At 48.5% G+C, this 17,979-nt stretch overlaps 1 protein-coding gene across 3 annotated transcripts in view; it reads right to left on the bottom strand.

The window, feature by feature from the left end:
* Nucleotides 1–17,979, bottom strand: part of NTRK3 (neurotrophic receptor tyrosine kinase 3) — a 203,200-nt gene that overhangs the window by 139,471 nt on the left and 45,750 nt on the right. For all 3 annotated transcript variants that reach the window (XM_056499873.1, XM_056499871.1, XM_056499872.1), the window contains exons 4-7: nucleotides 10,888–10,956; nucleotides 3,690–3,847; nucleotides 1,325–1,467; nucleotides 620–761 (exon numbers count right to left, since the gene is read on the bottom strand). In XM_056499873.1, the coding sequence (XP_056355848.1) occupies nucleotides 620–761; nucleotides 1,325–1,467; nucleotides 3,690–3,847; nucleotides 10,888–10,956 (512 nt within the window). The remainder of the gene's footprint in view (nucleotides 1–619; nucleotides 762–1,324; nucleotides 1,468–3,689; nucleotides 3,848–10,887; nucleotides 10,957–17,979) is intronic.

The following is a 17,979-nucleotide window of genomic DNA, read 5'->3' as shown; positions in this document are numbered from 1 at the left end:
GCAAATCTCAGCTGCCTGAGACCACAAAGCTGTGTAAACTTCCTTTTAAGGTCAGGGTTTTGTTATATTAGAAAGCACAAAGAAAGTTGAGCTACCTACAGATAAAAGTGAACAGTTCAAATTTGACATGTGCACATTTATATGACATTTGCAGTTTGTAGGATCTGACCTGAGAGGAAGCACTAACACACCCCTGAAATTAGTGGCAAATTTTAAACTATCTTTAGCAAGGGTGCTGCCATTGAACTCCTCACATAGCATCAGGACAAGAAACTTTGCATTTGTTAAGAGATTTTTAGTCCCTCTATGCCTTTCCTTTAGTCTATTGAGTCTTCCAAGACACAAGCAGGAAATAGCCACCACCACCATTGTGGCACTGCTGTTCTTTCTCTGCTCTTGTGTTTATTTCTGGATTAATGGAAGCATCAGGAAAGCAAAAATTCTAACATTTGAAAGAGAGCTGTGTGAAGATTCACCTCCATCTCACCGTGCTCAGCTCCTCCTAATCCTCACCCACAAAACCAGTCCAACACAGGTAGCAGATGGTCATGCATTCAAACAGCTCCCAGGGCAGCCCCTCTGGGCTCTGCATGGACAAGGTCTCTCCACTGGTACTTACAGTAGACAGTGAGCAGCACACTGGCATTGCTCATCCCCACCACGTTCTCAGCAATGCAGGTAAGCAGGAATCCATTGTCCTCGCTGGTGACGTTCACCAAGGTCAGATTGATGGCGTGAACATTGGTCCAGTTGAGGTTGGTCTAAAAATCCCAGAGAGAAACACAGACGTTGGTATCTGGAGGCTCCTTTCCTCCCCTCTACCACCCCAGGAAAAGAAGGATCACAGTTTCCGTGTGAGGAGGTCTCCAAAATCCAAAGACAGCTGGGATGTGGGTGAAGGGAGGCATTTCCTCCCCTGATCAAACACACTTGTAAGGGGAAATACTGGGGAAAGGCGTGGCATTGTAGCACTGAAAAGCATGGCCAGCCTCTAGAAAATCTTACTTAGCTATTGCAAACAGGTAGTTTCACTGGAGTTCCATCAGAGGACATGAGCTAATTCAATCAGTGAGCACTGAGCTCTGAAGCTCTCTCATCTTCACATTCCTGCCATACAGACAAAAGGTTTTGCTCCCTTCTGGGAGTCCCCAGCTTGTCATGTGGGCAGAGCATGGCTTCAGCTTTCCTTTGCTTTCAAAAATTTCTCCTTTCTCACACCATCTACCCGACCCTCTGCCCTGCATGCACAGACCTGGGAAACCCTGGCAGCTGCTTTGCTCTTGCCACACTGGGCACAGCAGCACTGAGGTGTTGCAGCCCCTACCTGGTGGGTGTTGATGGAGTGGAGCTCAGCCACTGTCCAGTCCACGTCAGGCAGTGGTGATCCTGAGCCATTGCAGGTGATGACAGCGTTCTCCCCTTCCCGCACCGTCAGGTTCACGTGGCTCACACTGATCTCAGGGAGGTCTAGAGGAGCCAAACAAACCACTCAATTTTCTACAGCCAGCCACAGAAGTGTGTGGACCCAAATCCCACCAAGCTCTTTTCCAAATCAGCCTCCAGCACCTCGAGATGAGTAGCAAGAGGCAGCACAATGGCCCTACCAAGAAAAGGAGGGGTGCTGGAGACAGGGGAAAATGTAGACACTGGAGATGTGCCAGCTGAGCAGACCCTCTCTTCAGCTTGGAATCCAAATGTTGCTGCCCAGTTCTGGCCACTCTTCCTCTCACACAATCCCTATACCCATCTCTCTACTCCCAGAGAAGCTGCTCAAGAGGGCAGTCAGCTGGGATGAGAAAACTGTGTGTACTGGGAGAGGATCCAAGGCATCCCCACCCCCAGGGACAAGGCACAGAGCGCTCCAGGTGAAGAAAGTGTCCCTCTAATTTATAACAATCAAGAAAAGATGACCAAGGATGTGTCCTCATAATAACTGCAGCTCTCCTAATAGAAGGTGCCCTTGTTCTTCCTCAGTGGTAGCAGAGGGATTCACGGATTTATGGTGGCCCTGATTTACACCAGTTCCTTACTCCATGCCACAGGCACCAAGTATCCTTGCAATGTGAAACAAGACAGTGCTGGTTGCAAGAAGGCCAAGTAATCTTGAACAGGGGAGGTTTTCAGAAGTCAGTTGAGTAAGCAGGGCAGGAGGAACTCACCAGTGGTCCCACTGTAGGGCAGCAGAACCCACCATGCCAAGGCAATGTCATGGATGGGGACACACACCATTTCATGGGCATCAGTGACACCAGGAAGGAAGGAGCATTGTACAGATTGGGGGATGCCAGAAGAAAGAAAGCAGCAGTCAAGACCTGGCAAAGCTGCATTGGTGGCAGGAATAGTGTAGAGGGAGATGGGAAGGACATGTATGGTCTTCTCCAGGCTGAGATAGTGTCAAACATGGCCACACCTCAGCACCAAAGGACAAGGATAAGTGTGGTGTCCTTACAGCAGCCCTGGAGTCTTAATGCTGGAACAGAAAGAATCCTCTGGAGGAAATCAGACCACTCTGGATCCCTGCCCTTCCAGGAGTTTGCATGGGCAGAGGAGGTGCTTACCCTGCACACCAACACATTTTTACTCCCAAATCAGCCCCCTGCTATCCCCTGCACTCTTATGCCACCACTGATGGAGCCTTGTCCCCTCCTGTCCCTGATCCCTAAGGATTTTTTTTGTTGTTGTTGTTTAATCCTTGCAGCTTATTCATCCCATGTGGGGCGGAAATTACAGCACTCTCAAATCTTTTTAGTTCATCCACATGAAGGCACACTTTGGACCATTTCCAGAGCTTAAAGGGACAGTGTGAACTTAGGGGAAAAAAAACTAACCAGCAAAACAACAAAAAAACAAGTCATGCAAATTCAAACGTGCATGCTGTTTGTCTAATACTGTCTACAAGTAACAAGCCCAAATCCCAAGTACAGAGGATGATTATAAAAAAATAAATCTAGTTTTCCTCCCTTTTTCAACCTGTGAATTTGACATCTGCTTGTGTACAGACAGTTTAATTGCTCTGTGGAAGGTACATCTCTTTTTCTTTTCTCTACAAGGGATGCTTTCCAGTAATAGCAATAGCAGAGCAAAACCTGACACCAAACAGGCAGCTGATGGTGTGAACAAGGTGAAGGAAAAAGGGATAACTATTGAACATGCTTTGTGTTGCTCCTGGGGCTGCTGGACTCTTTTAACCATCAGCAGGAAACAGAAAGAGATATAAAGTCACTTCTGGCTCTTCCCTACAGATATGGGATTTCAATTGAAAAATAAAACAAAAGAAAATTAATAGAGGCATATATTTCCTCAGAGTAATTACAAAAGATTCAGTGTCAGTGTCTTTTAACAATATGCTGCTTCTAGGATTCGTTAGGCACAGGAAGATCTACATGAAACAGCTCTTTTCAAGACATCACACAGACTCACTACAGACACTTTGTCAAGCAGCAGCATTGCAGTGAAGAAAATGCCCCAAATCACCCAATATCTTTCATAAGCACATTAATAGCAGCCTCACATTTACCCAGATATTCTATTTTTAATCTAAAAACTATCCCAACCAGCTTCAGCCTTCTTGTTCTCAACCACATGGTGGGATCCTGCTACATCAGGTTCCCAAAATAGCTGAACCTGAGGTGCTGGATTGGACAGGGATCCCTCCTGGCCTCCCTCGTGTGCAGCCCAGGGATCCTTACCACACTGGGTGATGTTCATCTCCTTCAAGGTGATGATGGCTGCATCCATGGTCATGCAGTAGAGATCCTGGTACTGCAGGTTTGCCTCGCCCTTCTCCTGCCACAGCTGGATCCAGCGGATGTCACAGCTGCAGTTAAAGAGGTTCCTCTCTAGTCTCCTGGGCAGAGAGAGGTGAGAAAGGATGGTGGGATGGGGAGGGATGCACAGAGCTGTCACTGGCTCTGGAGTCCCCAGGGAGGACAGCCACCATGCTGTAAGAGCTAAAGCAGAATCTTCTCCGTGTTATCCACCTGGGGTCTTCTGGCACTTGTTATTCCTGTTCTTTGCCACAGTCACACATCCATGTGTTCACACAGTCTCCTTCATGAGTGCACACAAGGTTTTACAAGACCTGCACTACTGTGGCTTGATCCCACTGTCACCCAGACACCCAAAAGAGTCACCCATCAGCAAAGGAGCAGACAGCTCTCTACTGCCCTAAAATATTGATTTACACCTTCAAATCCTACTTCAGTGATGGTCCTAGGCTCTGTTGGGCAAAGCACAACTCAAGCCCCCACAAGCACTCAGAAAAGCTGGCAGCTCTTCTCCCAAGTCCTTTGTACAAACACAGTCTCCTGGTGACCCAGAACACAAGCTAATGTGCAGTGGAACATGCATTTTAATCAAATCAATCAGCACTGTGCTGAGACCTTGCTGACCTGGCCAGGAGAAATGGAGAAAAGCACTGCCTTTAATGTACTTCATTTAAACCACACTTACACATAGTTTATATACCAGGAATGTTTATTATAATTGATTTTCCAACCTACTAACCATTTCATTTACATTTTTAAAGCTCTGCAGGTCTCTGTGGATATGCAAGAAGGGCAAGTCCCAAGCAGGGAGAAGATCCCAGTGCTCATCCAGGACTGAGTTACCAAAGCTGGTTGCAATGGTAATTTGAGCAAAACTAGGAGATACAGCCTGAACAAACAAAATATCTCCTCACACAATTGTAAAGCAAAGAAAGTTGGGATCAGCAGAGCCAGCAGTGCCAGAGATGAGTTCAGTCACCCCAAAGCAGAAGGGCATCTCCAAAGGTCAAACCATTGTTTCACGTGATATCCAGATCCCCCATCATACAGGGGAAAGCTTTTTTCCTGCTCTGTTCCACGTGTTTCTGAAAAATTCATGCTTGCTTTTACAAAATTAATTTCACTGACTAACAGGATTTGGAAACAACCTTCCAAACTTCTGCAGCTGCTGTTTTGTCAATACAGTGCTGCAAAGGAAAGAACTGAAGGGGTCTTCTAGTTGCATCCAGGGTTGCTAAACCTGAACCTTAATGATGCCATTTTGCATTTTCAAATACATCAAGATGTCATCTGACCTTTTTTTTTTTTTTTAGAGCAAACACTGAGTTAAGCTTCACTCTGTGGCTTTTCATTAGTTCATTTCTTTCCCACCAAAAGCACATAAACCTCTGTGACACAGGTACAAGGCTCAGACAAGCAACTCAAAGGCCAAAGCACTAAATTTAACAGACCAGAGCAGATTAGCACAGTGATTTGGTGGGATTTGAGTGATGAGACATTCCCTGCATGCTCTGACAGGTTTGCACAGCCTTTCCATCCTCTTCTACACAGCCATGAATCTCCTTCTCAGGAGCTCCCCAGAATCACTGACACCAACAGGACATGGGATGGCACGTGGGTAGGGGATGGCAGATCAGGTACCCTGGGACCTGGCAAGGAGCTGGGGGAGCTCAGATGCAGTGGGGGACAAATTCTGCCCCGCTGCAAATATCCTCACAAAACGAGGCTGCTGGGAGAGCTGCTGTCCTAGCACTTCAGAGCAGCTCTCTAATAGACAGCAGCTTTCCCTGCCCATTGCTAATTCATGAAGGGCCATGAATAATACAGGAGCCACAGGCTTCAGGGCAGAACTTCCCCACAACCTGCCCCAACACCAGCCATGCAACTGGCTCTAATCGAGACCCCAGAGGGGCTTTTGCACGAATTAACTCCCATCATGGGTTGGATGTGCTGAGTGCCAGGGGCAGCTGGCACAGCTCTGCAGGTACAAGGAGCACATGTGTGCACCCATTGTCCCTAACATGTGCTGCTAAAGCATTCCCAGCATGAGGAAAATACCCTTGCCATGCCAGCCAGCTCTCCAGAGAGGTGCATTGGGAATTCCACACTCACACTGTCCTAAACCTGCCCAAAAGCCTGGACTTCCAATTCTCTCCTCAGACTCCTTCCCTTGCAGACACCATTAGGAGATGCAGCTGCTTCCAAACTCTTCCTCTCACTTTTCTGTAACACACCTCCACTACCTACAGCCCTCTGCTTTTGGACATGGGTGCACCTTCTCATCCTGCAGGAAGGAGAAACACCTTGGGGACCACAAGGTGTCCTTTGGGTAAAACACACTGTTGGACCAGAGGACACTGCCAGACCATAAGTGCAGCAGCACTCCAGTGAGAATTAAGGCAAGAGGGTCTTTGTGGGACACATCCAGCACAACTTATCCCTGGAACAAACAAACCAACCCAAAGGGCATTTTGTGCATGCAGGCTGCAATTGTTGCCAAAGCATCACTTGGCTGCAGGCACTCAGGAGCTGTGCACGCCCCCACACCTTCTTCAGCCCTCCTGAAAGATGAAAATGCCAGTGGGAAATAGCAAATATCACAGCTGCAAGGGAGATGGGCTCTCTGCACCAGCAGGGCTGTTCTGTCACTCAAGGAGTTCATCCAAAAAGAGACTGAACCTGCAACTGAGACAGAGCCATCCACCAGCACTGTAAGCAGAGAGCAATAGTAGGGTAGGCAGTGCTCAGGGCACAGCCCCTTCCCTAAACAGGCACACTGTGTTTGGGAAGGAGGAAAACTGGGGCAATCATGCCATGAGCTGTCATTTGATGGGACAATGGCCCATCAGAGCTGAAACCCTAGAGCCATGCAGGCATCGAGTCAACTCTTCAACAAATGTGGTGCTGCTGGTGCCTGGCTGAGCCCAGCTTTGCTTCCTGCAGAGAGCTGTACCCACTATCTCCCAAAACTGCCTGGACAGCCTTCACCGGGGTGGACCAGTGTGGGAGACATGTCATCAACACTTAGTGTGTTCTGGAACAGACAGGGACTTCACACACCCAAGCAGTTTTTTCCAGACTAGGCAGCTAAATGAGACACATGCCCTGTCCCATGCCTCCCCACTCATCAGCTAAAGCAAAGCTGTCTGCAGCTAAAGCCTCTCAGAGGGCAGCAGAGATCCTTGCCACACTTCTCCTGTCCGTTTCAATTCACATAAAATTCCTGCCAAGGTTTCATACTCTTGCAATTAAATGCTCTTCCTACCTTGGGACTGAGGCCACTTCCCTAAGCTTGAGAAGCAAAGAACACTCAGCAGAGAGAAAACAATTTTTTGAATTCCTATTAATTTCCCAGAACCAGTGTTTCTCTTGGTGGTCCAACCAAAACTGTTATTTCTGAACCCCAGCCAGAAGGGGCTGGGATAGAAAGGGAAGGGCTGGGACAAGGAGTGGTGTGTGTTGGCAGCTGGTTCAGCTGATTCAGAGAGCAGACAAATACCCACTGCCTGACCACAGCTCTATTACCAGGACTGCTGGTGGGGATAAGTTTCAAAGCTGGAGGCACAGACCATGTCAAGTTGGACTCATAACATTAACAGAGATGCTGTTGTGCCCCATCCCCACCAAAGCCTCTTGCTGTAGCATTGCAGAACTGTACTGCAGGGCAACTTGGCAGGGACTGCTGGTATTAGAAATGCTGATGGGTCGGGCAGAGCAGCAAGATGTTCAGGACTACAAGGTTTTATACAACCAAAGATGTAATTGGATCCAGAGTCTTAGGTCTTTCCGGGAAGGAATTTCTTGAAATGTCAGCTCTAAGCTCTCTGAGGATATGACAAAGGAAGCCAAGGACATGACAGAGGAAACCAGCTGTGACTTCTGGATAAGAAAGGCTCTAAGTCCAATGTTTATGAGCTGTTGCATGTGTCAGATGCTTCCCTGCACACACACTCAGCTTCAGACTTAGGAGAGTTTGCTCATTAGCCTGAGCCCTGCTGGTCAAGGTCAGCCCATGCCATGGGAATTAGGGCTGGAGTTACTGGAAACCATTCCAAGCCTTGTTTCTAGCCAGAACGAGCAAGAGATAATATTCTCTGCAAGTGTGCCTCATTTTTGCCATCCTTTCTTCAGTGAGTCAGCAAGGGAAAACCTCAGCTCTGTTGAACAAGAAATTCTTCTTTAAAGCAAAACCACATTCACGAGGCTGTGATTCCTTGGATGCAGCCAAGCAGCAATTTCAAGCCCCAAGTTGCCATCCACCTGCCCAGTACTCTTCTGATCTTTACTCCTCACTGTTCACTGTGAGTGGCTTTGTCAGGACTCGTGTTCCCTGGCAGTCTCCATGTCACACTCAGTTGTAGTTCCTCTCCTCCCACTGCTCCCTCACCACATGCTTTGCTGCTGCCTGGTGTAAGTCACGGTTTTGGCTTGCATGGCTTCCCTTCCTCTGGATCCATGACTGCACAGGGGCACTGGAACTCAGTGTGAGGCATCTCTGGTGAGCCTCTGCACCCACCTGTTCCACCAACCCTGCACACATGGAACCCTCTGGATAAGAGGGCACTCTTGCCAGGTTCTCTGTGTCCCTGGAGTCCTCTGGCCTCCCCACTGCTGTGCACAAGTGCTGCTGCTCAGCCTGTCTTCCTCAGCTAGCTGTCTGCATTGGCCTCTGCTGCTCACCACCCTCCCCTTTCCAGGGAGTGTTGGCTCAGTCCTTAGCTGATGTCAATCTGCAACTCCCTTTCTAGCTTTCACCAGTGTTTCACACTCGCTTTTTGTGGGCCATGTATTCCATCTCCTTCCCAGGTTCTGGAAGCCTCCTTGGAGCTCAGTGTGCCAAAAAACTGTCTCTTACTCACCCATCCTCTGCATTTCTAAAAAAAAAATACAGTATTTCCCACTTCTGTAGATTCATTAGTAATTTCTCCCCATCTTGGAGATCTGCTCTTCCTCACCAACAAGTCCCATCCTTCTAGCAGTCAGGTCCACAACCATCTCACAGCAGGTAACATGTCTTTACCTAAATTTCCAGTATCTTTATGTGAATTATAATTCAGAGCCCACAGCTCAAGCTATGCCTCTGTGCTGCCTTCTTGCCAGCAATTCCAAGGTTCAGCATGGCCCCAGGAAGGACACAGCAGGCACATCCCCCTGCCCCTTAGAAACTGACATCCCAGTGGATATCAGATAAAATATCCCGCCCCTGTTGTATTTGGGGAACAGCACCACCATATTATTCTGGTAATCTCCATCCTAGGTGTGCTTATGTGCCTGAAGGGTCCTTAGTTACAAGGAACTCAGGGGGGAACATTTGTCAGGAAGCAACTAAAGAAATTCTTTAGGAAAAATAAACAACCAGGCTCTTACTCCAGCCCAGCCAAGAGCAAGGCAGCCCCTGTGGGCAGGCACATTTGCAGGTCTAAATTGCTCACTGGAGCTGGTGCCAGAGGTTGGTTTGCCAAGACCCTTTCACAGCCTGGAGCAGGAGAGGTTCAGCTGAGCTCCTGCCCCACAGGATCCCAAGCCTCCCCAGGGGACACCATGGACAACACTCACCACATCAGTAATGCTTTCCCACCTCACCATGGCTTCCTGTCAACCAGCCCTGTGATCTCCCACATTTCTTTGGTTCTTTGGGGTTTGTTATCTCTAAGAAAGCTGCTCTGAGCACAGCTCCAGCTGGAGCCAAGTAATTCAGCTCCTTCCTGCTCGCCATGCTGCAGAGTGCTGGCCCCAGGTGACTCTGCTGACACCATCCAAAGCCACCCCAAGCACACCAGCTCCCTGCCAGGATCATCCTATCAGGACAACACAGATGTATTCATCAGGTGAAGTAGCCTCTGCTGCCCAAAAAGCAGCTTCTCAATTCCCATTGTGCTTGGTATTGGTCTTTTGAGCCTGGCTGGAGCTGGCAGACCTGGGACGTGCCTGAAGAAACAAAATATGACCAAATGAAGCAAAAGCACATAAAACGAGCCCCTTTGGAAGTATTCCCATTAATCTGCAGGCTCACCATTACCCCAGGCCCAGCGAGTGCCTCCAGCTCAGGACTGCAGTCCCATTTGCTCCTCCACTCTTGGGTCTCTCTTGGGTAACAACCATCAATCTGAGTTTTGCCAGACAGTGCAATGACAATAAGTAAAGGTCTAAGAATACAAATGACTCATGCTATTAAACTTGAAACCCAAGCCAGGCTTGAAAAATATTTAGAGCTGTAATCAGCAAGGAGACAAATTCTGAATTCAGCATTTTAATTCTGCAAGCCAAATTTCCCCATTAGAAGGGCGTTTCTCCATTTTCTAATATCACTATTAGTATTTTTCATTTAACAATTTGACAGAAATAAAATGCACTGCAGTAACACCAGTGATAACACACTTACTCCCACTTGAAAGACTGTCTTTATTCTTTCATAAGTCACTTCTAGCTTACAGCTCTATTGATCATTGGTGAGGATGAATGGAGCTTCCCAGGATCCTCTGGGACAAATCCTACATATATATTTTTTCATACCCACCAAACAACTATTTCTAAAATTCAACAAAACAGGTCATCAGGGCAACGTTCCATTGATTTCGTGTCCACTTATTCTCCAAGCACGATGCTGAATGCTCCATCAATAATTCAACAGGCTGAAGGCCACCAGTGCCCCAGGAGACACAACTATCTCATGGTCTCCAACATCAATGGGAGGTGTCTCCATTGCTAGAGGGAAAGGGAATTATGGGCCTGAAAAGCAGGGGTGTCTTAAAGCATGTGCACCAACTAAAGAAAAGCAGTTAGCCCTACCCTGCAACAGAGGAGAGCAAGTGTTTGAAGAGATTCACTCAAAATCTGGCCTGGTAAGTATTTCTAATGTGCTCCCAGAGTTAGTCAACCATTCACTACTCCAAGCATGACTTGTTCATCATCCCGACATTAATTAGCCAGCTGCTGTGAAGTTAAAAGAGAAGCAGTTCTGCTCTGGTGCTCCCATACCCAGGAAAGCCTCCCAAGGATGCTGCTGCCCACTGGAGTTTTAGGTAATTATTTGCTGGCTTCAAAATAGCTCTATCTGGAAATTGTTCCTCCCCTCAGCCTCCTGTCTTTTCCCAAGAGATACCCCCAGGGTGGGACTTACAGTTCAAAGAGTCGCAGTGTCTGGAAGAGTTGCCATGACAGAGTGGTGAGCCGATTCCCAGAGAGGTCTCTGAAAATTAAGGGGGAAAAAAAAAAAAAAGTAGTCACTGTAAATAATTCTTCCTGCACATGGCCCCACCACCTCCACAGAGCTCATCGTCCTCCTCAACAGGGAGGCTGTCAAGTTTAGAACTCAAGTTCAGATTTCATAATGAGAGATTTTAATGAGGACAAACCCAAATGAAAGTTCCTTTTTTTTTTTTTTTTAAAGGGGAAAAAATGATTTATATCCTGCTGCAATGTTAAGGGGAAAAAAAAATCCAATGTCTGATTCTTACCCATGAATCTAAAGCTCAACCAACCATAAGCAAAAAGAACAAGTCTAATTTCAGAACTTGAACGAAAAATTAAGTACAAACCTCACGTTAAAAATAGTAACAGCCAGGTTCAAATGACAGCACGATGATTACCCAAGGTGTTATCATATGATCTGCAGTAGCTGTGCATTCCAGGTGCCCCAGAATGGCTGTGTGCTGCTTGCACCCAGGGGTACCACTGCTACAGCAGCCAACAGCTCCCCATCCCTCTCTCCATCTGCCCAAACTTGCAAAAACATAAATCTCATCTACCTGGGAGAGCTTTGCAACCCAGCAGACATCTTCTCTTTAGCTGAAAGCCAGAGAGGATGAAAGAATGTAAAAGGAACTCAATTAATAAAAACAAGAGGAAGAAATGTGTTTGGAGCAGGGTGAGCAGAAGGAGAACAGCCCCTGGTTTCTAACAGCACAAAAAGATGGTAATGAAACACATTCTGTTGTGGCCAGCCCTCCCAGGGACACCTGGCCAGCCTGAGAGCCACCAACCAAGTGCCAGCCCATGGGGTGATCACAAGCTCTGGGAGAGCCCCAAGTGCCCAGTCTCTTTGCTGACCTCCAGAACACACAGGAGGTGCTGCCTCCTTCACCACATCCATCCCTGCTGTGAGCCACAGGCAGGGCAGCCCCTCTGCCTCAGCCTGGCCCACAGGGAAGAGCAGTGAAGAGCCAGAGGCATGAATTATCCAAGGTTCATTCAGTTCTGGGCTGGCCAAAGAGGAGGTCTGACCCAAGGCTCAGCCCCCAAACCCTGTCTGATTTGCAGGTAAGTGCTAAAACCAAGAGAGCAAACCCCTGAATGGCTCCAGCTGGCACAGATCTGATGCACGAGGATTTGGGATGACAGATTCATTTCTTCCCTTACACTGAGTTTCAGCAAAGGGAAAGCCATTCTGGTCCTGTCCCACCTGCAATTAGGAGTGGGGGAGCTGCTCACACAGCAAAGCATTGTCCCAAAGGCTCCCCACCAGCCTGGCAGAAGAACAAGCCCTAACACAATGATGGCACAGTGCTGCTTTTTTAAATTCTGGCTCTGCTTCACATCAGACTATCCTGCTGTAGGAACCATGGCAAACCACAGGTCCCTCATTTCACATGACTATGATCCCACCATTCCTACTTCTGTAGACAAACTGCTTCCAGCCTCTCAAAAAGGTGGCAAAAATGGCAGGTAAAGCTAAGCAGGGGGGAAGAAAAATATTACAAGACTCCCTCCTTTATCCACCCCAGAGTACTGAGCACCTGGAAATTTTGCAAAGGCAGAAGAAAAGTGGGAGGGAAAGGAGAAACTCACTGTTACTGAAAAGTGAGACAGTAAACTCCCTCCCCCAGCCCAGGGAGAAGAAGGAAGCGTAAAGGGGATGCATGAGAGACAGCAAGATGTGGGAGAGAGGCAGAAATGCAGAGGAGGGAGTGAATCTCGCTGGAATGTCCTTTCTCAAAGGTCATGTTTTGCTACATTAGGCAGAAATGTCAAGAGAAAATTGGATTCTGAAAGAGAAGAGAAAAAACAACAGGCTTTCCACGCAAATAAGGGAATCAAAAATAGCATGATCGTGTTATTACAATTTAGGACACAGAGAGATGGAGAAAGGATACATCCTCACTAATGCAAGGGGCTTTGCCAGGCAGATGTGCTCCGCTTCTCATCTCCCACTGTGCCTGGAAACCAACTCCTACCTCCTCCTCCCTCCCCCAGACAATAACCCACAGCAAGCATCAGGAGAGAGGAGATGGGTCTTCCCTTGCACACATCTGGCAGGAGACTCTGCTCTCAAAGGGCAAAGCCAGGGTTTGATCTGACCTGACCATCAACTTCTGCAGGGCTGGTCAGGGGGACACACACCCACGGCTCCGTTTCAGACCAGCCTGGACACACACAGGGAGGAGGAACGTGTCTGTCACTGGAAACAGACACCTTGGGTACTTCAAAACGTCACAAAGGTCCTTCCTCAGGCTCAGAGACAGACCTCAGCACAGAGACCGAAAGGAGCTGCACACAAACACACATTAGAAATACACCACTTCGGTCACCAAAACTCCAAAGGTCACAGATGCCAGCACTGGGATTCCACATACAGAAGGGTACAGCTCCTGACTTGTGCTGCAGCAGGCAGAGCTCCTCCAGAGAAACTTCACTGCACAGCAGTGATTTCTCCCCAGAACAGATCCATCCCACACGCTGGATGGGACAGGATTCCTGGCGAAGGATAACGTGATTCTCTAATTAGAGGTGGAATCACAGTACATGCACACAAGGAGATTAAATTATGGCTCCAGAGGTGAGCCATAAAAAAGCCTTAAAAAGGCTCCAGCCTTTGTAACTCCTGTTTGGTGCTTGCAAGGTTCCCCTAGTCACAAACCTCAGCTGCACACACCAAGTGTCCCAGTGTTCTGTACAGCATAAATGGAAAGGGCTGGGGAAAATCAAGACACTCACATCCAGAGCTAGTCCTCTCACAGCTCCAAATCAAAGCCTCTCAAAGGCCCATTCTGCCTTCCTGCAGCATTTCCAAGTCTGTTTCCACCTTCAAATCCCCATTACTGGATGAGAACCCCCATTTTCCTGTGCTGGGGCTGGGCAGTGCCAGCTCTCTCCTTCCTGACCCATTTCCTTCTCCCTCCTAGCTGAATCACAACACCCATTGCTCTCCAACCACTCCCAAATATTTCTCAGTCTCAATTTCCTTATCCATACCCAAATTTCCCATGATCTTCCTCACTTTTACACCCTCCCACACCAACAGCAGTGTTCCCAAGAAGAGCTGCTACTTCTCTCCCTTACTCATTCCTGGACATCCTTTGCAAAACTTCTCCCTTCCAACTGGACCAAGAGCCATTCTGCTGACCTAAGATGTCCCTGAGCAAAATCAAGTCTTCCCAGCAATATCTGCCCTCTGACAAGATTTCTTTCCCTTCACAAAAGGAGAGTGCAAATCTTCTGCAACAGCAGCATCACCGGCATTTTCTAACCTGAGAAAAACAGCTTTTTCCCAACCTTCCTTCTACCACTTCAAACATTTGAGAAAGCTCTTCTGTGAAACTAGAAAGAAATAATAAAAAATAGAATCAGCCAGGAGCAGACACCCAACACAGAGAACTTCAGTCTGAGCAATTACAATTTGGCAGAATTATAGCAAAGTGGAAGGAGTCCTTTAGCAGTGTGCCAGACAACCTTTATAACAGCCTATGCATCAGTTCCACCTGTAACAAAATACAGCACATCACACATCAAGGAAATGCAGGCACAGGGAAGCAAAATGCCTTCCCTGCATATTTTTCAGCAATGAACAGGAGCCTGTCTCTCCCAGGACAGATCTGCCATCAGCACTCCTGGAACATATTCAAACTGGTTTTTTGCCATGGGACATTTTCTCCATCACTCACAAGATGCTCTTTTCTACAGAGACAGTCTCTAGAAGTAGCTGCCAGGTTGCTTTTTGCCACCAGAAGGAGCTGAGTGGGGAGAGAGGGTTGGAGAGAGCTCACCTGGAGCAGGTCCAGGGCAGAGGCACCCAACCCACCCATGGCTCAGGCTCAGCAGCACTGCACAATGCTCCTGCTGCAGCAGCTGTGCTCCCAAGGCTCCTGCTCCATCCCAGCAGCCCTCCCTGCACACCTCAGGGGCAGGCTGGTACCTCTGGGTGACAGCCAAACCCCAGCTCTTGCTCTCTCCCTCCGTTTCAGGAGGGGACACGCCGAGTCACACACACCCTCCTGCAGGCACTGCCAAGACCTTGCTGGTGACCAGCAGGGAGGGGAGGTGACTTTTGCCATTTTGTCACTGCATGAGGGACAGATGGAGCCATGGGGTGCCCCATGGAGTCCTGAATGAGCTCCTGGAGTGAAAAACAGGATGGGTGAGGGTGGAACAGAGAGGAGTCCAGATCCATGTGGACATTAATGCAAGAGGAGACGGCATTTTTTTCTTTTCCCTTAATTACCCAGCAGCCAAAAGTGTTTCCACTATTAAAGCCATTTTTATTCAGCTAAATTAAGCCAGTTGCCTCATTAATGACACCAACAAGCAGGAGCCCCTGTAATTAAACTGTAAGTTATTTTATGCAGTTCAGCTCAGCGCAATGGCAGAAACGCTGCTGCCGGGGAGGGACCCTGTGCACCTGTCCCTCCTCCACGCAGCTCCATCCTCCACTTGCCCTTGTTTCCAAGCTGACACATTTATTTCTGCATGGGAGAAGTTTTTCACACGTTTTAATAACATGGTGCCACTATGAAAATCCTGACTGGGAGGGATTAACTACCCAGAGCAGCTGGGGCTGAGGGAGCACGAGCGAGTGTCTGGCAGAAACGCGAGGAGAGATGCACATCCTCAGCTGCAGTCCCCAGTGCTGGATTTGCTGGTGGCACTGCATGTGACTCCCTTGATATCTGGGCACAACAGGTGCTACCCACCAGCTCACAGCAGCCTTAGCTGGGTGCTGGTGGCCATGGGAGAGGAGAATGCCACAGCTTCATATGCTGCTGTAGGGGTAGCTCCTTTCAGGCTTCATATCTGCAGCAAGTAAGCTGCTAAAGCTTTGGGTTTGAACCAGAGAAATGTTGGAAAGTCATTTTGTGGCTTGCTTATCCCTGCCAGATGACTCTAATGACCTCTAAAAGCACTCTTACACTCCCCATCACCCTCCCTACCTTCCCCGTCCCCCTCCCTCCTCTTCCTGTTTAGTAAGCAGCTTTGCTCATTAAGAGAAAAAATGTCCTGTCCTCCCTTAATGAATGTGCTAAAATTACCCCCACAAGTCCCAGAAGCTGTGGCAGGACAGGCCTCCCCACAAATCAGGCTCTGCAAATATTAGACTCGATTGGAATCTCCAATAGCTCAGCCCCAAGTCCCAGCAGGACACAGCTGAGACAGCCTGGAAAGGGACTGGGCACTGCCAAGTGCGTGCCAGCCTTGCATGCCCAGAAAGCAGAGTGAGCACAACAGGAGGTGGCACTAAACTGGTCAGCCTGAGATTTCATAGCTGCCAGGAGTTCTCCTGGGTTTGCTGCCTGTTCAGGCTGGGCACCAAGACTCATATATTGGTGCTGTGGAGGAGTGAGACAATTAACAGAGGTCTGTCATTGCCTACAGCTCAGCTCTGCTCCTCAAGCAACAGCCCAGCAACCCCCAGGGCTTTTCTGACCCCAAACACAGCAGAACCAAAAAGTCTCCAAGGTTCAATCTTTTATGTGCTTGGACAGCAAAACCATATCCTTTCTCCTGTACCTTGTAAGGCTCATGTCACACAGCATGTGCCATGACATAATCATCTCACCCCCACCAGCTATCTCTTGTTCTAGGGCTAGAGTCAGAATCTGCAATAATTTCCCAGACTCAGAGGATCCTGCACCAGAGAGGGACCATCATGGGTGACACACTAGAAGGGACCCTGCCATTCCACATGCACACTGCTCCTGGAGGTGTGGTACTGGAGGAAGGAGCCACCAATCCCTCTGTATTTCTCAGCTGCAGGACCCTGATTTTCAAATTCACACTGAACAGGGCTGAGGGAGGTGGAAGGGGCTGCTCTCCTGCATTGTTCTTTAAACACAGCATTAAAAAACAAAAGCTACAGAGCAAGTGGGAAGGCATTAAGACACTACACCTCTGTCACAGTGCTCCCACAGGCAGTGCCAGCAGCACATCTGCTCCCACTGCCCTGCAGTGCAGCACCATGTCCTGCTGCTGCCTTCAACCCAGCCCAGCCTTTGTTTTAAAGGCCATCTCCTACTCCATGACACTTCCACACCCTCCAAGTCATTTCCTCTGAGGCATCTCCCAGCTGCACAAAGGTTTGTTCAGAGACAAATCACCCCTCAGAGTTTATTGCTGCTCACAGTCTCAGTTCAGCACATGGTACAGATGGGAAGGCATCACCAGATGTGGGTCACACTGTCCCTGTGCTCTGAGGCAGATCAGATGCAGGGATCTGGCCCTCTGCTCTTCACTCATCTCCCCCTTGTTGTGTGCAGTTTCCATTGCTCTTCTCCAAAGACATCTGGACTCTCAGAGGACTTGAGGAAAGGTTAAAAGCTGGGTCAGCCCTGCAGTAGCTTTCCCTTTGCCTGCCAGCTTCCCTGCAGGGCAGAGTCCAGCAGCATCCACAGAACTGGCCTGCCTTCTGCTCAAGGAACAGAAAAATCAGCTTGCAACAGGCAAGAGCCTTCCCCCATAGCTGCCCTCCTGCAGCCAAGAGGTCCTCAGGGCTGCACTGCCCCCACCTCATCTCTTCTGTCCCAAACTGCAGCAATTCTGGATCCATTAGACTGAACTATTACTGTACACTGGGCTTTCCTCCTGCTTTGGCATGCAGAAGTAATACTGGAGATGTGTGCCGGCTGAGGACAAGGGCTGCCAGCTGCCAGCTCCAGCAAGGGGCTGGGTTTATCCAGCCCTGTTTGCTTCAAACTGCATTGTTCTTCAAGCTGGGAACAGAGAATAACTGGGGAATGCCTCCTGCTCACAGGTTTCCAGTGAACCCAGAGCCAACCCCCTCTCTCTGTGTGAGAGAAGAGCTCAGAGCTGAGGCAAGGCACAGCTTGAAGAGATGGCATGGGAAGGACAGCAATGCCCACAGGGCATTTCCCAGCATCTCTGACTACACTGTAATTGGACTTTGATGATATTAAAGTTTTTTTCCAATCTTAATGATTTATTTTTCAATCTTAATGATTCTATGAACATCCTTGAAGCAATAGGAACAGGTGCTCATCAGAGG

Source organism: Oenanthe melanoleuca, chromosome 10, assembly GCF_029582105.1.
Source record: "Oenanthe melanoleuca isolate GR-GAL-2019-014 chromosome 10, OMel1.0, whole genome shotgun sequence".
Taxonomy (NCBI): Eukaryota; Metazoa; Chordata; class Aves; order Passeriformes; family Muscicapidae; genus Oenanthe; species Oenanthe melanoleuca.
The sequence above is the reverse complement of the archived record's forward strand: the minus strand, read 5'-3'. Positions and strand labels throughout refer to the sequence as shown.